Here is a 26419-nt window from a genome sequence, read left to right on the forward strand (position 1 = left end):
AGCCAGACATACCTATGCATGCTCTTCATGTTTGTATACCTGTCTCTATTATTTTCATTCAGTCTGAGGAAATGTAGGCACTCAGAGGAAATATAAGAAGAACACAATTCAGGTCTTACCAGGATTTCTTTTAAGCATATGTTCTGCTTCTATAGCTGTTATCTGTGAGACTGTGGTGAACACATGGGCACAATGTACAGATGCCCGTTCCATACAGTACCGATGGTAAATCTGTCTCTCTCCTGCTTCCTTGTCAATGTCAAACTGTTAAATAATAAAACAAACAAAAAGACACCTGTGTGATATGCTCATCAGACTTACTACCACAAAGAAGGTCTCTTGTGTTAAGCTTGATTTCCCCAGGGAATAAGAATCACGTGATTATGCTGTTGGTTTGTCTTTCTGTTTTTTGAAACGTTTTATCAACTTCATAGAGTTTGAAGGAGCAAGAGAGTTCTCAGTTCCTGCATGTTCGTGAAAAAATGGCAGCTCTGCAATGGGGGGAGAGCTAGATTAATGATCCCATGAAAGGTAAGGATCTGTGCTACTTGGACTGCTGGCTGGCAATATGTCATGCTGCATCTTGCCTGGGCTTGCTGGAAAACTTGGGAGAGCAGGGAAGTTGCTTGTAACTGAAGGTATAGAGGAGAGTAGAAAAAAGGAATGGGGATGAGGAGAGAACCTGGGGACTGGGTTGAATGGTGGGAATCATGGGTAGGCAAGAGAGAAATGGAGTTGTGGTGGAGAGGCAGGATGTAAGAACTCCGTCACAAATCCTGAGGGAACAAAGAAAATAGAAAATGAGATATTTTCTGATGCTCAGAGATGATCTTCCTCCAACTCCACCACTATTATTTGCTGCTCCTTTTACTTTAATTTGAACTCCATTAATTTCTAGAGGCAGATGTAAATTAAGCTGCTAGGTAAGACCATCCCAAATACCAAAGTGTTTCTAAATCATCTTTAAACCTTGCAGCTACCCCTTTTTTTACTGAGCTTACGTTATCCTGATGGGAAGAAAATGCACAATACCTATTGAGCCCATGCTTAAAAGTTCAAATGTTCACTAATGATATCCATTGCAAAATCGCTACGATGTAGTCTAAAAAAGAATAATGCTAATGAGGTGTCAATGATTACAATTAAATTACAATCCTCTTAGTCTTACATGGTGTTTCACTTCTGGGAACAGAAGTGTTAACCTCCTAAGGTCAATGGCATGGGCACCAAATAGACCAGGTGAGTTACATAGAGGGTGACAATGATTCTCAATGAGCTGTCATTATCACTGCCTAATGCTAGGTGCACAGTCTGATCTTGATTGCATTTGACTCTGTAACTTCATTGACCATAATAGATTTAACCATTATTATAGGCTGGGCAGACAGCACTTTCTATAGTTAGGGTATCTGACCTTTGCCACGGCTAGTTGCTTTTAGTACTTTAGAACTTAACCAGAAGTAAAGCTATTTAGACCGCAACTTTTCATGCTGAGTATATGCTTAAGGTTGGTATAGAACATATTTTAAGAAATCTCAGCAAATGTGAACAATTTCAGGGAACAAGATTCAAGCAAACATTTTTTTTTTTAATTTTTACTTAGATAGGTGTAGATATAGATGTAGATATAGACATCTTACAACTGTTTTGCTAAGAAACTTAACTGCTTTTATCCACTGAGCACTCTAATTTTGCAGTGGTGCTACACTGCTGGTGGAAAAGTGGCTTCCACTATATTAGTTGAAAATGCCACCTTAATGTGATCAAAAAAGGAATCTTGAAAAATCTCAGCTGAAAAGTTCTAGAGAAACTAGACGCTTTCTTTTGGTATTGATGATCCTGTCTGTCAAGAGTTTCTAAGCTTGCCAAAGAGATTTTTAGAAAAGCTATGAAATATGTTTTACCACATAGTATGCTATACATTATGATACCATTTTTCAGTTGTATCTTCATATATCATATTTTCCACATTCCCCATGAGAATTTTAGTGCATGAAATACAACCACGTCACAAAAGATTATCTTTTCTCTAGAACATACATCTCATTTGTCACAGAAGTTGAATGGTAGAAAAAGCACAGGGCAGGAGGGTAGAGGAAGAGAAAAATAAAGGTGAATTAATTTAACTCCTGAGAGTGCCACAGATCTCTAGCATGGATGCTTTGCTTACCCTAAACCGAGTCTTTCACATGCAGTTCTCAACTGTGTGTTCCTCCTTTTCTGGGAGACTACCTTGACATCTTTGAGTCTGATCTGTTGAAGTGTTGAGCATTCACAGCTACATCTGAAGTCCACTGGACCTACGCTCTGAGGTTATAAAGCACTTGGTACTGCTAACTCCAATAAAAGTTTCCCTAAAAAAATGTGGATAATGTAGCTACCTCCCCTCACATGGGTGTGGTAAACTAACTAATTAATGTTTCTGGAGCACGCTGATACCACTGATGAACGCTGCAAAACAGCTCTTAAGAAAACCACAGATAAGTTCTCCAGAGCAGAAATCCTAATTACATGTCATAAATAAGGTAGGAAGCTGCATACTGAACAACAACAAAGCCAAAAATCATTATGATTGTTCAACCATTCTGTGTACCGAAGATGCAAAATGGGACAGTTCTTTAGCATGCTGGACAAACACACAAATGGCATGGGGTATCACTGCACAGTCAAAACTATGCAAGTTTTTTCCAATACATTTGACTTTGTATTAAAAATAATTTTAAAATTGCTAGCAAACAAATAGCTGGCCAAACTTTAAAAGGTTTTTGTTCTCTTTTCCCTTTCTCACCAAGAATGGATTCTTTACAAAATGTAATTAAAAACTAAATTTGGGACACGTTCACTAACTGTAGATAAACACTCCCTCCAGCACTACCAGGAGAAAGGGTCATAAAAGGATTGTTCAAAGCACTATGGCTTATTTCTTGCTAGCTTTTATTTCTTTGATTGCATGAAAGCATTTAACACATACACATATTGATGTTTATTTCTTCATTGGTATTAATTTTTTTGATCTTCTGGAAATGGGAAAGATATTATTTTGCACATGCTTGCATGACTTTTGGCGCACTTTTTCAAAGGCACATAATTCCATGTCTATTAGCAAGTATAAACGGAGGTAACAGAGTTTTCACATTTCATTTACTCTCACTCTCCAGCAGTTTCCTCCACCGATTGGTAAAGTAAGATCTTGACCTTAGACCCCACTTAGTGTGGAGCAAGAAACCTCACTGCGCACCTCTGAACAGGCTAGACAAGTGACTTCAGAAAATAAGCCTCAGACAAGGTGAAGGGCAGGTTAAATGGAACTTAATCGATGAGAGTGCAGGAGACAAATTTAGTCCACACAGTACTGTACAAAGACAGCTGAGCTTGCTGTGACAGTATTAGCTCCAGAATTAGAGGCAACGTGGGACATGGCACTGTATTGAGCCAATATGCCAAAATGAAGCAGAACACCAGTGCAGCTAGTTTGCTTTTCACCCCCAAACCAATGTTTCTGCTCAGCAATTGGCTCTGCTGTCGGAATGCTTGTCCACCCTAACTCAGGCACCTGTGAACTATGTTCCATAGCGTTCATATTCAGCGAGGGCAAAGCACAATATCTGCGAAGTGCGTCATGCTTACTTTTGTTTGTTTGCTGTTATCAGCAAATGGGAACACTAGCAAAGCCACAAACAAAAGCTGCATCAAGAGAAAACCAGATCTAAGTCAGATTAACTGTTTATAGAATCATTTAGGTTGGAAAAGACCCTTAAGATCATTGAGTCCAACCATTTCTTCCCTCAGCGACTTTTAAAGACTAACGACTTCAATAGCCACTTCCCTGTAAATTTTCACTGCTCCCAGTGAGGATCCCCTCCTACTCTGACTGTTAGAATCCAAGCAGAGTATTAGAATTTACATGATGGCAAGGATTAGAGGGGAAAATGCCTCCCTTATAAGGCCACTGTAATTTCAAAGCAAAACAGGAAGACGTTCCAGAGGCATAAAGCTTTGGAGTAAAACTTGCATTTGCCGCAATGCAATTCTGAGGAAAAACTTCAGCTCATTTCTGTCCTTTCTATGGATCCATGTGATGAGCATAACATTTCATTCATGTCTTAAAATATAGCATGTTAAGGGGCACAGCAGGTTACACTGAACCTCCCAGCATGACATTCTGGTTAAGACAGCTAAGACAATCTTTGAATGCAAAAAGAAGAGAATATCAAGCAGTTATGGGATACCGGTGTTATGTTTCTCTTGGAAACAGCAAACAGCCACTGAAGTAACAAATCCAAATCAGACATTCCTACTTCAAAATGATAAAGACAAATTGCAAAGGATTTACAAAAGCGCAAGAATGATTTGAGAGTGGAAAAGGAGGAAAGACTATGCTAGCTATGTAAATACTTTTCTGAAAGACAGATAAATTATTTTATCACAGACTGCATATAATCTCTAGATACTGATCCTAGACTATGCTTTCATAAAGAGAAAAAAAAAAGTATGATGAAAGCCAATGGAAGTTAAACCAAGACAAATTCAAACTGGAATTAAAATAATGTAGTTTTGATAACGAATAACTTTGTGACAGCTTTGCATAAATAATATAGATTCCCCTCACCACATGAACCTCACCTCAAGAGTGGATAACGTTTTTGTAAGTAGTTTGTATCTCAAAAAAAAGGTATAGTTTTGATGCATGAATTTTTAGCTGAGGATTTTAGTCAGAGAATGAAATGATCTCTTCTGGTCTTTAAAATCAGTGGCACACTCAAGTTCACAAGGTGATTCTGCAGTGGAATCAGGAACAGTCAGAGACAGGCCTGAATTTCAAAGTCCTTATCTACCAAAAGGTAGAATGGAAAGATCTTCATTTCTAGCATAATCTCACTAGTTGCCATTGTCTGAATTATGTAAGAATTACTCTTTTTAAAAATCCAGCTTGTGTCAAACTTAACTCCCATTGATTGTTATCTTGTGCAAATAGAACTTTCATTCTGATATAGCTCTGTCATGCCAAAAAAGAATGAAATTTACACTTCCTGGCTTAAGTCAGATTTCCATTAGCTGCTCTACTAACAAAGCGGATCAGCTTTGCATAACAGTGAGCTCAGTGACAGCCGTGACAGTACTGTACTAAGTGGAATGAGAGCTTGTGCTCCTATGTTGTCAGCATAAAAGCTCTTGACCATTCATTTTCATTGGGATTTTTAGTACTTTTCCTTTTAGACCTCCTGGGATAGAATTCTCCACCACTTTGCAAACTAGATTCAGGTGCACTTGTATGAGCCGAATGTAAAATGTTGCTAAGTCTAAATAAAAGTGTTACACATTGGCAGGACAACCTTATATAAGGAAAAAGGCAATGAAGAATGAGACTAATATTTTTTTCTTCTCCTTAGAGCACTTTTTCCATTATAACTCAAGGTGAATTTTTAGTAAGAAGCACCAGAGGCTGAAGCCTACAAACTTCTCCATTATGCCAGGCCAGTGGTCCACAAAACCATTTCAGATGGTCACCTCTCAGATAAAATTCCAGGTTAGATCATTTGCCAAAAAGACTGTTCCCAATACAAGTGTCCCTTCACCTATGAACTAGCCTGGATCATTAGTGATCTCAGTCAATTTATGAAAGGTGTTGGTGTATTTAAAACTCTGGGAGGGTAAAATGAGACCAAAAAAGCCCCAACCAACCAACCAACGAACCAACAAAAACCCCTAAATAAGCCAGTCCCCTTAAACAATGGGGAAAGCAGTAAAAGATTAACATTTTTGATCTTCAGCTGAGAAGTCAGTTCCTCCTGAAGAGAACAAGGTTCCACAGGCTCAGAACTTTTTTCACAGAACTTCCTACCTTCTAGATCAGCTATTTTGGTTCAGTTTATCTTACCAACAAACATAACCTTACTTTCACCAGTGTAAAAGCTACACTGGACATGGAGACAATGGGAAAAAATGCATTGCTGGTTGGACTATTTAGATCTGCAAAACTTCTTAAGCATAGTTAAATCTATGATAATACATCTGTTGGGAATTAAGCTCATAACATACCCTGCTTGTTTTTGAAATTAGAAAGTGTTGACTTTGGAAGAGTTCAAGCCAGTAACCCGTAGGTAGGGTTAGCAGTCCCTGACCCAGCTGTTTACCCAGGGTTCTTCAGATGCTTAAAAGTAAATAAAAATATCATTCACTACCAGTTACCCTGCAAGCCACCTTCTGTTTTGTTCTTTTTGTTTTCCCTCCCTTCCTTCCTCCAGAATCAGAGTGATTTAAATGTGAATCTAGGATCTAAAACCTACACCGAATAGCTGTTATATGGTTATCGCTGCAGGGTTCCTTAGCTCAGACATAGCCCATGTGTTGTTTGTACATGCTGCTGAGGGACACAACAATGTTACTTCTGGTGTTCATCATGTTCCTGTGCACACCATTAAGGGTTGAACATTCAGGTTTCCACTGCAGCAGAGGCAGCTAAATTTCTCCCAGTCCAGATGAACTGAGTTAAGACTGTAAGAATATAAGAATTGCATAATCTCATACAGTAATGCTGTATAAGAACCAGGATCCTATCTCTGATTGAGGCAAAGAGCAGATGGCTCGGGAAGAGGTCAGGAGTCAGACAACATTACAGCCTTACATCCATAGTGCACCTCCTATCTTCCAGTAATCTATAGCTCTAATCTACTAGGTTGACCAGGCTTTCAGTCCCTCAGAAAACGTCCTCTCACAGCTCACAGGCTGATATGTGCCCTCAGCTCACGAAACAAAGAGTTTTGGTAGCCTACAGTTCAGACCTCTGAACTGAACTTAGGGAGTCCGTAAAGAATCATGCATCACAGCGCAGCAACGCTTCACTAAGTCATGCTTAACTTTTCCCCCAAAGACTAGTAAGGCTGAAGGTCAAGTTTTCACAGGTCCAGTGTTTGTGGGGGCTATCAGAAGACCACATGGAGCCTTCCCTTCCAGTTTTATCACCTGACAGGGGCTGGTGACTTGAGCTCTTTGTTCATAGAAGCACTAGAGAAAACGTCAGCCACCCTGCACTGCACAGCCCTTTGCCTGAGCATTGATACTGACGTTCACTCCTAACAGGCTGGGACTTGGGCCAAAGTATTCTCTGGTCTAAAGCTACTGACCTCACTGGCTTACTTCAGAGAACACGTTTGTACCTTCTATACTTGTGCCAGTTGGCACATATTGAGCTTTGCTGGGAAGGTGAATTAAAGTGATATTTTCCACTGTGGAATCCAGAGAAAGAAAGAAAATCTCAGTAATCCTTTATATTTTTAAAAGAGATCTTTCAGCTCATCTCGTGTCTTCTGGTCATGCTTATCTACAGGGGTGGTTTAACACTGAAGTGGAAGAGTGCTGCACTGTGTGGGCATGTGCACACGCGTGCGTGTGTGCGCGCGCAGAGCAGGTAGGGCTGACGGACAGTGGAGGACCAACTGAGAGTGTGCTACAGTGTCAGGGCTAACAGGGAAGATGATGGTGAGGAACGCCACATTGGTCACACACACTCAGAGCACTGTGAAAGGAGAGAAAGGACTGTGAAGATGCCAGGTAAATATCTTTTATTAGTCATTAAACAATCATGTCATGGTTTTGCCTGTGGATCCCACGGTTAAATCCTCCCACATTGCAGAAAAGCACCTGGCCTCAGAGGGCTGAGTAGAGCTCTCTCTAGCAAGCATCCTAAGCCAGCTTTTTGTGGGCTGTGTTGGGGACTAGAAAAGGGAACATGAGGTTTCCTCTTTTGTCTGTAGGAGCTGTGCATGCCTGATTGTCTCTAGGCAGCCAGGCCATACCCGTTCCTTTTGCGCTGCAACCATTTTTTCTGTGATATCTGGCACAGCACATACTACAGTTACATCTTTTCCACCCATCTCAGCTGCTGTGAGATCTTTTCCACCCACCTCAGCTGGTAGAAATTGTGTTCTAACCATGAAATGCTGATCAGAAGTAAGAACTTAAAGTCAATTACTATTATGCTTTAAAGGAAGAAAATTATACAACAGCACTGAAACAGGAAAACCAGCTATTCTACTTTGGGGTGGGAGGGGATGACATGCCCTAAAATATATTGTCTCATCCAAAGATTAAACCTTAGGAAGCCCTGGACAATCATCTTCACTGAACAAATTGCTTGTCTGACCTTAATAGTTTACTACTAGAAGTTCGCAACAAGAATAGCCTCTGAAGACTTAGCTATCCGTATCATTTAATTACTGTACTCTAGATCAACCTCTCACGTTTCTCAACTGACTTTTGGGCCAGGTGGCCTTTTTACTGCCAAAGGAGCCCTCATTAAGATATCTGATCTCTTACTAAATGTTAACTTTGTCAGGAAGAGCTTTAGCACCCCATAAGCATGTTAAACAGTAGTATAACTGCTTGGCATAATTTCCTCTATTAATAACTTTAAACATCGATCCCTCCACAGAGGGCATAAAGCATTAAGGTCTAGAAATCCACAAGCATCCTCCCTCAAATATTATTTACAGCAGTTTATAATAATACTTTAAACTGGTACATATGTTTCATTCCATATATTCTTACAATAAAGTCTGAATAGAAATTTCTGTGTTTATCACGTAGCTGATAGTTACCAATACTTCACAAATTGTGAAGCTTTGCAGAAGGATGGACAGTACCTTGTCCTATAAAGTTGGCCATGTCATGTGTGAACAGTAAAAATTATATTAATACTGTGACTAGATTATAAATATATTACAATCCGTAAGTCTGCTCAGATGTAAGATCATTACTTTTTCTTTTGAGTACACAGACAAGGGTGAGGCCTCCAAAGTTATCATGAAAGGAAAAACAAGTTGCTTTTGAGAAAAGCAGACTACTTTGCCAGACTACTTGTAGCTCACCAAATTAACCAGAATACAAAACAAACCAAAATTTTTTTAGAATTTCCTTTACAAAAAGAAGCTAAGGCTCTGACATAGTATTTCTAGCATCAGTTTGTAAAACAATCAGCATTCTCTTTTTTTTTTAAACTCTAATTTCCAATTTTAAATGCCCCTCTCCCTCCCCCCCTTTTTTTTTTTCCTATGGCTTCCTTACTAACAAATTATGTGTAAGAATGCAAGGGTGAATGAATAAAGTTACTGCTGAAAAGTCCCCACTTTCTCAAGTGTTAAACTTGAAACTGGATGGTTTTAGTTCTTTCAATCTAGCCTCATCCAGAGAAAAATAATTTAATGTGACTTTAAAGATAGATTTTGCATATATACACATAAGGAGAATATGAGGGAGTACAAATGTCTAGACTCCTGAAACTTAGGTCTGACAGCATGACTGGGTTATTCATGCTGCCTCATTAATGCACCTAACAAATGTATCTAATTTAGGAGACTAGTTTTCCTAGGTGATAGATGGAGACAGATCTTTCAGGTGGTAATTTGAGGATGTTGGCCTTACATTGATTGTGAAGAGGCCAGTGTACTCCACAGATAATACAGGAAGCCTAGGAGGAGTAATGACCTATGTTAGTTACCTCATATCGGGCAGAGAGAAATCCCCCTGCACGCTATCATGCTGCAACCTTTATGCATATGAGTAAATGAGTGGAGACAGTCTTTTAGTGTGTTCAGTAGATTCAGTAGCTGCCTTTGGTGGGAAAGAAAAAAAAAGACGAGTAAGGTGAATGACTGTTTCCTTGGAGTACAAGGGAATAGCAATCTACTCTGTGCTTCTGAATAAGGCCAGTAGCACATTACTGCTTGGGCCTTTTCTTTGGAAGACACTGAAGCTTGACACACTGCAGAACAAATATCCAACTGAAAATGGCCAACTGAATCATTTTCTTCAATGATTTTAGCCAAGGAAATGCATGGACATTGAATAAGGCAGTTGTTTTAGCCTTTTAACTACCTCTACCCCCAATAAAAGCTGGAATGCAAAAATCTCTTGAACTCAGTTTGTCTGTAACCATATTAGAAATCCCAGCTCATGTAATGTACCTCTGCCAAAGGCAGTGCTAAAGACATCCGGGTCCTTGAAATGTTGCTTTGTGTTATGCTTTGAGTGGAAAGAAAACAGTGAAAACCAAAACCACTAGACAGTTTACAAAAATTCCAAGAAACGGATGTGGGTCTTGAACTCAGAAAATACTTCCTATATTTGCCAGTTACACATCAAGCCTAACCTGAAAAGCTTGAAAGTAGAAGGACTTATTATGACTTGGAAGAATTAAGAAGTTGGCTGGGGGAAAAAAAACAAACAAACAAAAATGTAATGCCATTCCAGGGAATTTCAGCAAGAGAAGGGCTACTGGCTATTTTTTCTACTGCCTTTCATTAAGAAAGAGTGCTGTGAAGCTGCACCTGAAGTGTCAGATGATGACTACAGCTGAATAGGTTTTACCTTCACTGGTTCCTCATGCTGCTAACAGTAACTCCCAAACCATAGCATCCATTGCTTGAGTTGATTGCGTTCCTGAACACAAAGGGGAAGATTCTCAAGGACACTTGACTTGCAGCAATGTCTGGGCCTGTAACTCTCCTCTTGCTTTTGAAAACGTCCCAAGCCATGGAAAAGAAGGTTAAACTCTGTTGGCAGTCCTGTACTGCTGCAATATTACTCCGTATATCAGTGGACTGGACTAAGGCACTGACTTGACTGGAGGCTGAATGAGTTTCAGTACCTTGCAGTGCAAATCTGGTAAATCAAAGTTCACCGAAGGTACTGCAAGTATTCTAGACTCTACTGAGCTTTAAGACCTGTCAGATGACACAGAGACAAAGGCACTCATGCCTAGACATCCCATAGTCTTACAAATACCATTTCTTGTGCTCTGGAACTGACAACGTATCACTCAGCTGTGGGTCAGTCATAAGTGATCACACAAGAGAGAAAATAGAATATATGGTGTAGCACAGTAAAGAGAAAAGGAGCCAGGAGCTGATTAGCTGAAAAAAGAAGGAATGAGAAAAATGTCTCTTACCTGGTCAAGATTGTTGTAAAAATCTATGCTGGCTGCACACAGGTATCTCCCAAGCAGAGTTGCATGGGTAGTAAAAATTGTGGCAACAGGAAGTTTCTGAGATCGAGACAGTATTAAACCCACTCCTGCCTGCCACTCATGGAAGTGGGCAATTATGTTGGGCTTGTCGTCAAACTGACAGGAAAGCTGAAAATAATTAGAAAGAACATACATGAAATTATCCTGCTTATCATCCTCGCCCCAGAAACCTCTTTTTTTCATGCCTTCTTCTGTGTGCTTGCTTTCTTTCATATGACAAAGCAGTACAGCATTCTAAGTAGTTGTGTGTCTTGATTCCCATCAGCCCTAATCCTTAGCCCAAGAAGCACATGTGCCTCATTAGTGCTTCATAACAGTATCCTCCCTAGAGTGTGGGGGAGCTCTGGCAAGCACAGGCACTCTTCTTTCTTTTAACTTGCTCTTCTGCTGTTGAAACTCTTGTTTGGATAAGAAAATCATGAGCATCTATGACAGACAGATGATTCTGCAGATCAACAAAGCTTCCTTTCTTCAGGTAGGCTGTGGTAGAGTGACATGTGAAGTTACAGTGCTGTCATTAATTCTTTCTGTTTGCCTCTGTTCCCTGTGCGAGGTAGTATCTAGTAGCTGAGATATGGCTTGATTGGCTTTAAGGACAGTTTGTGAGTGTGACAACTTGACTACCATAGGAGAGGAAAAGGGATTTTGAGATCCTACCTGTAAGAGCATCCAGTGACAAATAAGGGAGTTGAGAAGAAACAGAGGGGGATATGACAGTAAAAAAAATGAGCAGATTTCACACAGGGTGTGTCCCCTCCCCCCCAGGAAAATAGTTAAATGACCACTTAAGATTTAAGTTTTAAATACAAATTTGATCTACATCAGGTATCAAATTCCTTAAAATCATAATTTTCAAACTGGAGAATAGGAACCACATCCCAGTGCATTTTGCCCTGCTGAGGATTGAAAATCTCTAGATTTAAAAACTGTACCTCTTTTAAAAACCAGGCTGTTAACGAACCAAAAATCACAGCATCATTGGCTTCTCGGTCATGAAAAGGGATCCCTATGTTGCTGACATCCCAAAATTCGCCTTTCCACTTGTCCAGATTCCAGGCTGCTGATCCTATATCAAACAGTAAGACATATGGGCTGCCCTCTATCAGCCATCTTCCAAAAAAGACCTATGGGAAAGAGGCAAGGATATAAGCAGAAAATGTTAAAGTGAATGTAAAAGTCAGCATAACTATTTTCATCCATCAAATCTTAAATATTTTACATAAGAAATACATGATCATAGTCCTACGTATCCAGGATTTGTGGTTTTCCTTGCAAAATACACGGAATAATACTAGACGAAAGGCAGGAGTAAAAGAAAACTACGATCTTCAGGAACATTTTGTTTTTAAGACTTTCAATTTAGATTTTCATTGCAATATTAACTTTTTTCATGAAAAAAAAAAACTTAGGAAGACTATACTTGGTTGAATAATGAGGTCTTATGTTCTTATTGAAGCATCTATGTCATTTTTGTTCTTATTTCAAAATTATTATTTTCTTTCAGTCAGATTTGTCACCAATCTTTTGCCATTTATGCTAGATTACTGGTGACAGATTTTGTAGGACAGGTGCTTAGGACCTGTATCTATCATGACATTTCCTCATTCTGCCCAAGCAGCACAGTTGATGCCCTTTGGCAGAGCGGAAGGATCAATCAGAAGGTGTAATAATACCTAAAACCATGTCAGCCTAAAAATACAGCTTTCCTGCTTTATTTGCATCAGTATAGTTAAATATCTCTAACAGTATTTAGAACTCCACTGATAAAACCTACCTGCCCAACCAGGAGAGTAGGCTGAACTGTCATAAGGCAACACAACACAGCTGGGCCTACACTACAGATTGTACCAGTCTGCACAGCCAAATTATTTCACAAAATGGCTATAGCAGCAGCGACATTAACCAAGAAGAACGCAGTACTACAGGGAGGCTAGTGCAGTTAATACCCCATGCGGAGGAATCTTTTATGCCACTGTTCAATCTCTTGTCATTCACCAACCCCTGGGACCTCAGAGGTTGAACCCAGCCCTGATGTTAGAATGTGCTGAAGAGAGGTCAAGTCTTGAAAACCATGAGATAAATGCTCTTAGGCCTGTTTGCACAAAAAATACAGGTTGTAACAAAGACAGGTGTGTGAAGGAGGGTCAGCTCCTTATGTTCTTATTTTCAGGCTATCAGGTTTCTTATTTAGGAAAATGAGGTTAAAGAGCCGGGAGTCTGTGTGAGCCCAGGCTTCATCTAAATATGGAGTCAGGCTGTGGCAAGGAACACACCTGACCTGAGAAGTCTGGAAGCGTTCCTAGGTCTCCTGGTTTAAAGGGATCCATTGTGATGCATAAGCAAAATCCAGACATAAATGTTAATAGGATAAGTGCAGCTCCTGGAAACTAGAGCGTCATTATTAGAGATCAAAGCTATACTTGACGTACCTGGGACAGATTTGCTGCTATATATGAATACTCCAGCAGCACAACGCACATGTTAGGCTGGCAGAGTTGGCTGATTAAATTGAATGTATTGCTGGAACAGCATGAAGTGTATATATAGCATTGCAATTAATCTGCCCCACAAGTCTTCAGCTGTTTTCCAAACAAAGGAGTGTTACACAGCTTGCAGAGACATCTCTTTGTAAGCAACAGAGGCGACATGGAAAACTTGATCGATCGCTTATGAAAATTTGATTAGAAATAAGAAACAGCAGTTAGATTAGACCTTTTAGTTTGAACCTCAGCTTGAACAACGCAAGCATCACACAATGTTAGTGTCCCCAATAGACACTTTCCAAGGTTATGGCACATATGTGTGTCCAACAATATGCTTCTACATAATATGCAGTTGGGCATTAGATCCTAAGAACAGCAGAACTGCTGTTACAAAGAGAGATAACACATCGCCAGTGCCACAACTGGTGGCAGTCTAAGAAGTTTATGAATTTCTACATTAAAATGTGTCATGCCCCTCAGCAACAGAACATTGTAAGATTGTTTCCTGGCTGCTGCCTCTCAACGCTTTTCACATCTGTTCGGCACACATTACAAGCAGATAATTTTTCCTCCTGCCAACTAGCATCTCTGTGGGACTCAATGCTGAAACAGACTGAAGGTGAGTTCTAGATCTCTGATGAGGACCTTCAAGAAAGGAGGTCAGATTGAGCATGTGTTATCTTCCACCCATTTTCAGGTAATCAGTTGTTCTCAAGGCTGCAGCTGCTTGCAGCTTAGTAGCTTGCCCATCAACAGAGTAGATTCTATTCCGTTCAGCAGATCACCTTTATAGGAAGAAGTTTATTCCTTGTTTACTGTTGGAGAAACTGAGTCACAGAGAGGCTATGAGGTTTGATTGAGATCACACAGGAAACACTGTTTAAAAACTGTGTAAGAAGCACGGATGAACTCACTCCTCCTCCTGTGGTTTAACCTCTTTTCCTAGGGAGCAGACAGCTACTTGCACTGATCTGAGGAAGCAGATTCTTTGTCACTTGGGTGCTTTTCTTATGTCCACCTGTGGTTTGTCCCTTTCTGGCTTTCAACTCAATATAAAGCTACATAAGAAAAATTGTGAGCTAGTGGAATACTTTTCTCTCTCCAGCACAAGAACACCAACTGTAAAGTAAGGGTTCAGTCAAAGTAAGGTCATATTATATCTACTAAAATCTCACTGTATTTAGAGACTGGATAAATAAGTCATTAATCCAATTAAGTAGACTTGCAGATAAATGACTGTTAAAACCTGTAATTGGATAAACTGGTTCTTCCTCAAAAATAACCTTTAATGAATTGTCTTTGCTGTTCTAACAGTGGATTCTGAGCCTTTCCCATTGTGACATTGACCAGGACTGCTGTGTCAAGTGGAACGGCAAGAGCATTAACCAAAACTGTAATCTCCTCAGAGTCAGCTTTGTCGCCCTGGGAAGCAGTAGCACATCTGATTTACCTGGCACCCTTGGCTTTTCATGGTGTCCATTGCCTTCTTAACTGCGGGGTTTGGAGGCTCACATGCTTCCACCTGAGTCTTCACACTGTGCTCAAAATAGGGACCAACCAGAAAATAGTTTTCACCCCATTCATCTGCTGTAATTTTGGCTTTTGTCTGGATCACAGTGTAAATGCCTCCCACTGCAAAAGAACAGCACAAAGAACAAAAAGTAGAAAGGGGCACAGGCCACAAAGCTCTGGAATAAGCTCCAACCCACCTGTGGATCAGATGCACCTCTAGTTAAATCACTCCACATATTCAGATTTTAAGTGAAACCCAGACGCTATCAAATAAATAGAACTTCAGTCTCTTAAATGGAATTAGAGCTTCACGGTTCAATTTAGGAGTATGCACTGATAGCAGACCACGTGTAATTCTTAAATGACAATTTAACACTTTGCTTACTCCTAGATGACTGCGTGTGGCTTCCCTGAATTTCTCCTCTAATCTCAAACGGGTGCTTTCTATCTTTAACTGTTATTTTTATCTCATCTGTGATTTTTTAAAATTTCTTTTAGGTGTTCGAAGTCACGCCACAAATGTTCAACCAATATATTATTTTATTCTTGTGTTATTCCCCACTTTTTCGATCTTGAAATCTTTACATTCAGATCGTGGGATTCGAATCCTGTGGCTCATGCTTCCACTCTCCCATGCCTAATCTTGATTCTACTACATCCCAGGTACAGCCTTCTGCTTTTTTATTGCAGCAGTTATAATTTTTAAATATTTTTTGTGATGTGGAAATACATGTGGTGAAAACTGAGCTGGCATTTCCAGCTTGTTTTACGCAAATCACTGAGAGAAGTTGAGGGACTGATGGATTTCACTGACTACCGACTACAAAAATCGATTTAAACCAACATCCTCAAAGTAAAAGGTGTCATGTTCCATCACCATTCTAAAGAGTTGTTAAAGTTGGAAGGAATGTAGCCTACACTGTCAATATAAAGGCCTGCAGCACCTTCCGCCAAAATATTGTCCATTTTAAAAATAAACACAATATAAAATGTATAAGAGAATGCAATAACATCATCCCCTGACAAGTCAGTACAGATCTAGCTGGTCTTGCACATGGTATGCAAGCTTCACTTGGCTGCTCTTCCTCACAGTTTTTCATAGCCAGCCCCGTAATTCATGCATTGGCAGGGCAGTCTTGCAAAGCCCCCTTTGCCACAGGACCCACGGTGCCAGGCAGCGGGCATTCCACCACCACAAATTCAGAAGAACAACAGCGCATGCCTGAATCCAGAAAGTGGAAGGGAAAGCAAGGGAAGAGAAAAATCAGAGGCTAGGTAGCTGCTGTACAGCAGAGACAAGTTTAGCATAGCTCCAGTGATTTTAAAGCATGGCAAGATAAATGAAGCTCAACAGGTACAAGCAAACAACAAAGGAAGCAACAGAAAGGGAATTAGTGTTCCTACTTAAAAATTTCATCCTCCACTGAATTTGAAAACATTCAGTAATACACCAGGCCAGAAGGCTGTGATATGCCTTTCAGCAATGGCATCGAAATTACATGAGAAGTGAGCACTGCAAGTTGCCAGTGACTGATAGCAGGTACGTCCAGACTTACTTTTTAAAAGGTACTGGGGCATCCAGAGGTGCCAATGCACTCCATTCAACTGCATATGGCAAGAATCTTCAGAGGTTACCTGATTCTCCTTAAAAATCCACAGCAAATGACCACCATTTACAGTAGAGCAGCTGAAGTTGCTCAGCACTTTGGGAAATTAGTTCCCAAATTAATTAAACTGTATCACCTGACAACTGCAGAAAGCCTTCTGCCAAGCCTGGTACCTTGCAGGCCTGAGGAACTGAACAACAGAGCTATGTTTTTAATTGTGCTCCTAGAAAAGAAATCGTGCACTTAAAATCCTTTTCTTTAGAAATATTCCATTTGTTTTCAATGCTTGAAGGGTCCCTAGCCCTACTATTTTTATGTCAAGATGTATCAGGATTCTAGGTATTTTACAAAGAAACACAAATGCAGTCCCAATCTCCCAGCTTGCTAAGTGAAATTATGATGAATTATATATAATTGTTACCCTACGTCATAATTTAAGACCTAAGACGACAAGAATCTTACAGGTATATGTTCCTAAATCAAGCTCACAGTTCAAGAGTTTCACATCATATTGACATGGAACTGCAGAAGGAAATCTATGCATAAGACTATTCTTCTCCACTTCATTAGGACCAGAAAGATAAGAAACTAACTTATAGTCACCATATTCTACCATAGCTGCTCTGGACAGGGATTTAGAGAAATCTTAGGTAAGTGACACAATATATGCCCTCCAAGTTCCTCTGCTCACAGGCTGAGAGAGACTACTTGAATAAGTTGGATTCAGATAAACATATAATTTTAATTACATAAGACAAGTCAGAATGTTCAACCCACAAAGTGATGCAGTAACGATAACGTCTGTTCTTATGGGGTGGTGGGTACGTCATATGAGGCATAAGGCACTGCAATCCAACACGGATAAATAAGGGGCTTGGTAGAAGTCTCAGTCATGACACTACCTGGTTTTAACTGGCAGAAATACTGAGCTTACAATAAGGAAAGACTTTTATGCAGAGCAGCCTGGTGACCCCAGAAAAAGAGGAAATATCTGCTGGCAAGATGAAAGATACTAAATAACATGATAAAGCTGTATATGACTAGAGTGGTGCAAAGCTCTTTCCCCACTATCACAAGAGCGGAGATCAGCCTCTTTCACACTGCAGGGTGTTCAGCATTGGGATCAGCCAGGTAGCTGAGTTTCCACAGCTATTAATTTTAAGACTCATAAGAAAGCTGCAGCTCAGGAGCTGAATAGAGCCTGGAACTTTGTTTTGTATAGCCAACAGCTGAGTGTTTCTTTTCACAAGGTTTTGCATAGGATCACTGTGTGTCCTAAAGTGTGCCCTGCCAAAGACGTATGGAAGGCCTGTTCGGAGGGAAAGAGTGGAGAGTATGCTGTGCTCTGCCATCGTAATCTGTTGCACAGCAAGGTAAAAAACATTTCAGGACACTGATTTGCCTGAAATGCAATGAAAAGTACTTAGGATAGAAACAAAAGAGTACGTTTCACGCTCTGTGAAAACTCTTCAGAAGATAGCTGCGATAAAACCTCTGGGTTACCTGGTCCCAAAACTTGCTTTTGTCTTCTCCTTTACTGTGGAAATATGACTCACAAAGCATGTCTCTGCATAAGCTTTAACTGACAGGGGAGGGAAAGTATGCAAGTGAAACTATGTGTGTGGAAAGTGTTGGGCATAACTTAAAAAAAGACATCTTGAGAAGAACAGAGCAATGTCTAGAATAATGTACTGACTTTGAAATTACACTTTTCCATAGCAAATTCAAGGAACACATTATATATCATTAAGAGATAGCTTATATCTGCTCAGTTACTTTGAATTCCCTGGAAATACCTGTGCCAGTAAGCAATGCAATACATACTCTACTGAGTAACGGAGTATGGATTTACATATTCACTTGAAGCCTAACAGAATTCTCAAATTGCTCCCAGCAATTTGGTAAACCTCCTTATTCTTCTCTAATATGATGTTTTAAGGTTATATTATAAACAGAAAACCTTTCCAAACAAAAGGACTCCCATGATGTTGCAAGTTTCCGTATGCAGCCTCTGAAGTTTTGTACTCTGAAACAGGTTTTAAAACAAACAGTAGAAGATGAAATGAGAAATAGATGCAGAATCAGGAGAGATCAGATCCAGAGAATTGGTTTGGATCATCACAAACATGGGGAATTAGTGGTAAAATGTGGATACAGGGCTAGTTTAGTGTTCTGATCTCCACCAAAATTCTTAATTCAAATATTTTAAGTTTTAATAATTTTAAAATGTCCTTGAGAGAAAAGTATTTCTATTATTTATTTCTTTTTAAAACGTGTTTTTAACTTTTCCACCAGAATAAAGGAAATCAAGCTAAAAAGGTAATCAACAACAAATCTTTTTCCCCATTTATTTCCTTTCCATTCTTTCTGTTTTTCCAGGGAAGAATAAGCTGGTACAGAAAGCAGAACTAAAATGTTTGGGAAAGAAGGATTTTGTTCATCTAAGAGAAGTTTGACTTTTTTTTTTTAGTGACCTCTTAAAAATAGAAGATGAAAACAAAATATTTTTTCAGAAAATATTACATAGAATTATTTTTAAAAGTTTGAATGTTTTCATATACATTACCACTACTATGAATTTGTCTAAAGGAGTTATCTGCATCACTCCAGCCATTTTCTTCTTTCCTCATTTCAAGTCCTGGTGCATTACTCCTTTTGTATATTTAAAATCCAAGCAGCAATTAGAGAGCTCCAGGATAGACATCAGAACTATCTAAATAAATAAAAAGTCTGTGAGTCAAGAACAGTCTCCCAATATTTTATCACTACTGAGGACAACGTTAGGCAGAAGTGGAGATCTAACTATACAACTGGAGATCTCTGTGCAAGATCTAATATGTAGGTGTGCTCTTTCTGCCACAAGCTGTTATATGGAAAGATGCATTCCCAATGCTTTTTGTCACCTGATGAGGAAGGGTCCAGAACTTCCAGGATTACCCAGCAATTTCACTGACAAAAAACATCTTCTGAAGCTGTGATCCTTTGAGCACGGAATTGCCAAAACTTCTCAAAACTGCCAGAGATACCCACCATTCATTTTACTTGCTCTCCCACCCACCCCACGTTACAGAAGGACAGAGGGAAGGAGCAGCAGAAACCAAAAAGGAAGGAGAGAGACAGGAGGCGAAGCTATGCAAGTGAGACAGAGACAAGTGGAGGTTGTTGCTGATCGCCAAGTCCTTCCCCACACACCTTTGCTATGCAGAGACGAAGGATCAGGGTGCTCCTGGGGCTCTTCAGCTTCTTTGCTGCAGCCTGACCGGGCCACTCTGAAGGTACTAAAGCTTTCCAGAGGACCATGGCTGCCAGAAAATCCAAGAGAACAGCGGGACCCCAGATTCAGGATTCAAATTGACTTCACTGCCACAATTACTAGTTACATCAACTATCCTTTCACCCCTTCCCCTCAGAATGTGTCTCTGATCTATAGAGATGTGATAAAACTGGGCTCAAAGTTATTTTTTCCTAATGTTTTGTTGGATTTTTATTTATTTATTTACTTATTGAGTGTCTGCTGAGATATCTGGGAGCCATTTATAAAATAAGGTTGTAAAACGTGTCAGGTGAAAAAAACCCCAGCATCTTCAGATAGCAGGTGTTTTTCATGTAATTTTTGGCTACGTTTGTGGCCAGGATTCAGCAGACGATAGAAGTTCTCTAAATTCTGCGAAATTATGGCATTCCAAACATATTCTGAAATAATACTGAAACACTGAAATTTATGACAGATGTCCACATTACAGAAGCTATTTTTGTGTGCATCATCCCCAATGCACAAGATTTTGTTTGAGATTGATTTGACGTTGACATACCACCCCACTCTAGAAATGCAGAGCTTTGATGCTGTGCTTATGCCAAGTTTATGCCAGCACATCCCCACTCCCCAAAGTGTTCAGGTGTGTCACAGATTGCATCATTCACCTTCTCCCAAGGAACTTGCATCACGGAAAGATGTTTAACACAGAGGTAAAATGCTGGTCCTACTGACTTCAGTGGATTCAGGATTTAATTTCCAAGAGTCCAAATTTTCACCAGAGAAACTGTACATAGAGCTCTGCTCCAGGGAGAGCTGAACCAAGGTTTGTTTTTAGCAGTCTTCATTCCAATAGGGATGGAAAAAAATATTTAGGATTCATCTACCAGTGACTCTTGAGCTAATCTGTTCACAGCTGAATGATGATACAAACTGGCTGTTTGCCCAGCATTTTTAAGCATTCTTCTATTTTCTATCTAAAAGCTGTTAGTAGTACAGGAGGAGAATCTAATCTAAATATTACTGGAATGATTTTAAAGACATTTTTATAGAGCACAGACCAGATCTTGAACATTCTCAGCCCTTCTCGTTAATGTATCAAAAAATCCACTAAACTACAGCTAGCTGTTTTTCTAACTTAGAGAATTAGACTGCTCCCCCCTACCCAGATTAAATACTTCCGTTTTCAGTGGGCAAACATTTAAAAGAGGATGGAGCCTGTGGAAAATGCCCAGGACTGCTGCCATTACTCCTGCAATGGCCTTTGGCTGCTCCCTGTTGACAATTTCCATCTGTCGGGCTTCAGACACAAGACCTACGTAGCTTATAGCCACATGGTTTGTGCTCCTGTCCTTAAAGTTTTTATTGGTCTTCATGTTATGGAGGAAAGAAAACCAGTCGTCTTTTCCAGCGTGCACAGAGATATGAGCATACCTGACTCTACCGGAGCATGGTGGCCAGGCGAGAAGGGGAAGGGTGAAAAATGTTGAGCTTCCCCATGATTACCACCAGATCATGTGGCACTGCAGCGCGCTGGGGCCCTTGCCTGCCTGCTTTTTTCTGCTTCTGCCACAGAAACACAGTAGATCCACTTCACAGTATGGGTCTTGCCCATCAGTGAAGAGCCAAATAAAGTGAGGAAAATCTTGCAAAACAAACTACACTTTTCTCATTTCTGTGGCAGGGGACTTTCAATGCAAGATGATTTCAATGTTGTGCTTGTTGTAGGTGGCAAGTTCCTTTTCAGATGACTTGAGGGAGGGGGGAGGGAAAATGACACCGGCAAATGAGCCTTTTTTATTTCTCATTCTCTTCTTCAGTTACCTTATCTTTGCTTGCTCCAGACAGTGAAGAGGAGAAAGAAGAGTAACTGAGATGCTCATGCCTTCCAACACATGTGTCAGAGGTTGTCACTTAGCACAGGCAGCAGCCAGGACAGAGAATATAAAAAGGAAGCCTGGAGAAATAGAAAGCTCTGCCTTGTTAGAGCATGTGTTAAATGATCTAGACTTAAAAGAGAGAGACATCTTCACTGTGCCAGCTGCTGAGAAAGAAGTGATGAGACTCTGGAAATAACAGATACTTGTAGATCTCTGAGCACTGACCTCCTAAAACTGACCTGTCCTTCCCTACAGCTGCATCTCATGCCTCATTATCAACCAGCACCTTCAGGGAAATCCCAGTAAACGCTTGCTCCACATGGGCAGCCTGGCACATGAAGACCCTCTCACACTACGTAATCAGATGTGCACCAATTTGTAGGACCCCTTCATCATCCTCAGACTCCAAAGAAGAATATATTTAACAGGTTCAGAAAACAGCTCAGCACCTGTAAAGGGCACTGTTTACAGGTGTGGGAATAGATAGCCATCTGTGAGCTTTGGGAGCATGTTCCTCACAGGGAAGACGACATTTAGCCTTATTGTCATTGCCACAGAGAAATGGAGGAACCGCTAAGAAGCGGCACTGGTCAACGAGGAAACGTACTCATAGCCAAGCACCTGGTGATGCACACAAAGACTTGAACTCTCTCCTGTAGGCAGCAGCAGCTTTCCACCACCTCAGCAGTGCAAACCAACTTCACGCTGAACTACCCTGATACACCTTTGCATTGCCAGAAAGGAAGAAAGAAATCTTCATGTTAAATGCTCAAAATTAGTTTGTCAGGCAATAAACCCAGCTAATGCTTACCTTTCCCTCTATACTAGGAACATATACAGCAACATTAAAACTAAAACGTGTAGCAGTTCTAAATCTATGTGGGGTCAGCCTACTTAGTCAAATAAACAGTTCTTCCTTCTGCTAAAGGAGGTGGGATGTATACAGTGTAAGCTATTATTTCCTAAGCCTGTGTATCTGCTGTGATGACTCTCCCTGTATTTTGTTGGCTACTCTCTCCCCTAAGAAACACAGTGCCCTAACATTTTCTAAGAACTGTTTATAAAAGTTATGTCACCAGGGAACAGTATCTCACCACGTGACTTACACGTTCAATTGCCTGGAAGATACAGGAAAAAAACCTTCAATATCAAGAATTTACCAGAAAAGTAAGCTCAAATAGGCTTATTAAAGAGTTTTTGCACAGATGTTTCCAGTGAAGGTTGGTTAATGGAAACTTTGCACAGAGATCCGGTTCTAATGAAGAAATTGTTTGCCATGACTAGGTTCAGTCAGCCTCATGTGAATATATGGGTTTGGTAAGAGGTGTAATTAATAGCACCTTTTTTTTAAACTAACTGAATAAATATCCACTCTCATAAATATTAACTCTATCATAAAATGTGAGAATAATAAATTTTAGCTGTGTCAGTTGATTTGGCTTCAGGTAAATCAACAAGAGCTATATGGGTGATTAAATGATTCACTGCGTTTTGTTCATACACAGAAAGACAGGTAAATCTAATAGTGTTTTACTTTTTCTTAAACAGATTGTGTGATATCTATAACCAGTGGGTCCAGATGACCAGAAAATACACATCCTATGGAGTTCAGAGACATTAGCGGGAACACCTGAATTTGCTAGATTTCTGCTGCCATCTGCTTGCCAGCGCCTTACTTATCATGCACGCTGCAACAGTAAAGGCTGCACGCTCCAAGTTCTGACAGTAGTAAATTAACTCAAAAAGCTTCACTGAAGCTGCTGAAAAATAAGCCCACAGGGATTCAAAGTGCAAAAGCTACTCTGTACTACCTCTGTGTATTGATACTCCTCACCACCCTATAAAAGAGCAATATAAAAATGCACTGCAGATTAAATACCAGAAGCTATCACAGAATAGTAATTCCGGTTTCACCATGAGGATAAACCCTAGCACTGTCTGGTCCTCTCACACACATTTCCCCTTTAGAGTTATAATCTTAACAGATTACAGATCCCCTCTCCTGACTAATCTCTCTATTTATCTGCCAGGACAATAAGACACATGAGGTCAATCATTTACTCATACTAACTCACTTTTGTGGCAAAAACAGAGCCTTTTCCCCCTTGGTGAATGACACCTAGCTGAAAGGGGATGATTTGATGAGTGAATTAGAAACGTAGGCAGAAAGATCTTAGCATAACAAGCAGCATGCACTTTGCCAAAGAAGCTGCGCGCAGTGAACAGATTCTCAATCTGTACACATGCACAAAGCGTGAAGTCCCTGCCTGGCACCACCTGTGTTTGCAAAGACCAGTCCAAAAGGCTTTCAGCTGGCATAAAGATTGCTGGTCATTGACATCTGGCTTTTGTTCCCTGGCTTCAATGCAGCTATGTTTATTTATACCTATTTCAAATTTGGCCTCTTCTCCAGACTTCTATAGAAGGCTGAGGGAGACTGCTGAACTGCTCTGAATCTGATGGCTGTTTTACAGCTCATTTTCATGCATTACATCCCCAAGTGAATTTGCACGGAAGGTAAAATATAAATATGTACAAAGCAACATCTATATATCCATACATCTGCACACCCAGGCATAACATTTAGATGTTTGTTTAAACAACCTAGCCCTGGTGGTGAAACCCGTAAAGACACACAGACGTCCTGACTATACGCTCATCCCACACAAGCACAGGCAGAGGCAGCCCACACGCAGCACGCACGCTTACACACGGAGGCCACATTCACTCCTTCCAGTACAACAGCTCTGCAGCCCACTTTTCCCCAGTCTCCCCTCAATGCCTTTCATGTCCAAGTCCTTCATGCCTCCCCCCACTCCCACAAAAACAGCAATACCAACTCCTAAGAGTGTTGTACAAACCTTTGTTGGCAACTTCCCAAGAAACTTCAAAGAGCAACAAATCCTCCACTGGCAGGTCTTCATCTTCCCACTGAGGAAGCCCGTTAAGAGAAGTCATGGACAGCGATCTAGCCAGTGGCATTTTCTTCAGCCCTTGAATGCTCACCACGCAGGCCACAACAGTTTGCAAATGTCCAGTTAATGTAGCGGTTCTCCGCAGTTCTGGGTGGTGCAGTCTGCCAGTGTGCTGGGCTCCAAGGAGAAAATTTATTCAGATAGCTGGGAGCTAATGGGTTTAAACTGTCTGACCACCAGCATTAAATTGGCTCAGTGAAATCCTCAGGGCTTGAGAAGCAGCTGCTGGCAGAAGTAAGAATTTAAGACTGACCTGAGAAAGGTCTTGACTGTTTTGGGGCCAGGCCTCTTTCTTCTCTTAGAGGGAGGTAAAAAATGGTTTTTTGCTCCTCAGCCACAGCATTCAGCATCTACCACCCCAGGGACAACGAAACTCAACAGTTGTAAATTCAGTACTGCCCCGAGCAAACTCCAGCAGGGAGGACACTTTGAGTTCACCACCTGATTTGAGTCCAGCCCCTGAGTCCTCCCCTCGAGATACACCCTCCCATTAACACCCACGAACCTTCTCTATCCACTGGCCACTTGCAAGCCAGGTAAGTAGACTTGTTCTACATGATGTCTCTTACATTACTTGCCGGGTTAAACACCGTTACCTAGTCTTGTGCAGTTAATCAGTCCGTAAGCATGAATTTACCTCATACCCTTCCCCCACAATTAATTCCAGCTGCGTCCCCAGGGCTCTGTGCAAGCTCTTGGCTGCATTCTGCTGTTAAGCAACCCCGCAGCCCTGAGAGCTTCTACAAACAGAGCTACAAAGGCTCTGTCCCTACTTTGGCACACACTTCAGCTCTCCCTGCAGTCCTGGTCCCTGATTTTCTGCCTGGTTTCTCTTTTTCTATGCCACAGCTCTTTTCTGGCCTCTGAGCCCATGTTCTCTGCCCAGGGAAACTCGTAACTCAGGGAACAGTATATCCCCATCTTGCTCCAGCACAGAGCTGGGATGCTGCAAGCAGTGCACACACATCTGCAGAGATGTTGGTCCCTAGCTCACAAGCCGAGATCCTCAAAGCTCCACAGAGCAGCTGCCTGCTTGGAAGATGCTTATGGGCTTACGCATCTGGTTGAGAGGCCACTGCCTCTGGGACAGCTGTGTAAGTTGAATCTGATTCTGAGCTTAGAGAACAACCTGCCCAAAATTCGCAGCTCAGCAGTGAGCAAATCTCCAGGTGAGATCCAGGGCATCTGTGGCACTGTGATGAATAACATTGCACCAGCAGGCATGGACCACATAGTAGCACAGAGGGAAAGGCTTCAAGGCAACTGGTTTAGAAGACAGGCAACCCATCTGCATAAAAGTCTCCTACACATAATATAATACAGCTGAGCCTACTTTAATGGCTAACCATCCCCCAAAAGACTTGCTCTTCCACTTTCACTTCCCATGCCCTGTCTTTACTTACAGCGGTCAGACCCATCCCTGAGCTGATGGATACAGCTCACCAAACTAACCTAAGGATGCAGAAGACTTTTTTGCCAAGTTAGGAACTAGAGCTGTCTCAGCAAAGAGCCTGGCAAGAGGGGATGGAGCAGCACGGCTGGGGGTAGTTCCTACTGCCTGGAGTAGGTAGGAAACCGTATCATCCTATAGGTTAAAAATCATGTTACTTAAAAGAAAAAAAGGTAATATTTTAAGGCTCACTTCCTTGCTGAACCATCAAATCTGCCCGAGTCACGTTTTCACGC

At 40.9% G+C, this 26419-nt stretch overlaps 1 protein-coding gene across 1 annotated transcript in view; it reads right to left on the minus strand.

The window, feature by feature from the left end:
* The window catches only part of GYS2 (glycogen synthase 2), a gene marked incomplete at both ends in the record, with an annotated part of 46380 nt that extends 21640 nt beyond the window's left edge, over positions 1-24740 (minus strand). The window contains 5 exons of the mRNA XM_082308951.1: positions 120-264; positions 10946-11131; positions 11956-12147; positions 14957-15138; positions 24620-24740. Coding sequence (XP_082165077.1) covers positions 120-264; positions 10946-11131; positions 11956-12147; positions 14957-15138; positions 24620-24740 — 826 coding nt within the window. The remainder of the gene's footprint in view (positions 1-119; positions 265-10945; positions 11132-11955; positions 12148-14956; positions 15139-24619) is intronic.
* Between the last annotated feature and the right edge of the window lie 1679 nt (positions 24741-26419).

The sequence above is a fragment of the Platalea leucorodia genome (assembly GCF_965183815.1).
Source record: "Platalea leucorodia genome assembly, chromosome: 4".
NCBI lineage: Eukaryota > Metazoa > Chordata > Aves > Pelecaniformes > Threskiornithidae > Platalea > Platalea leucorodia.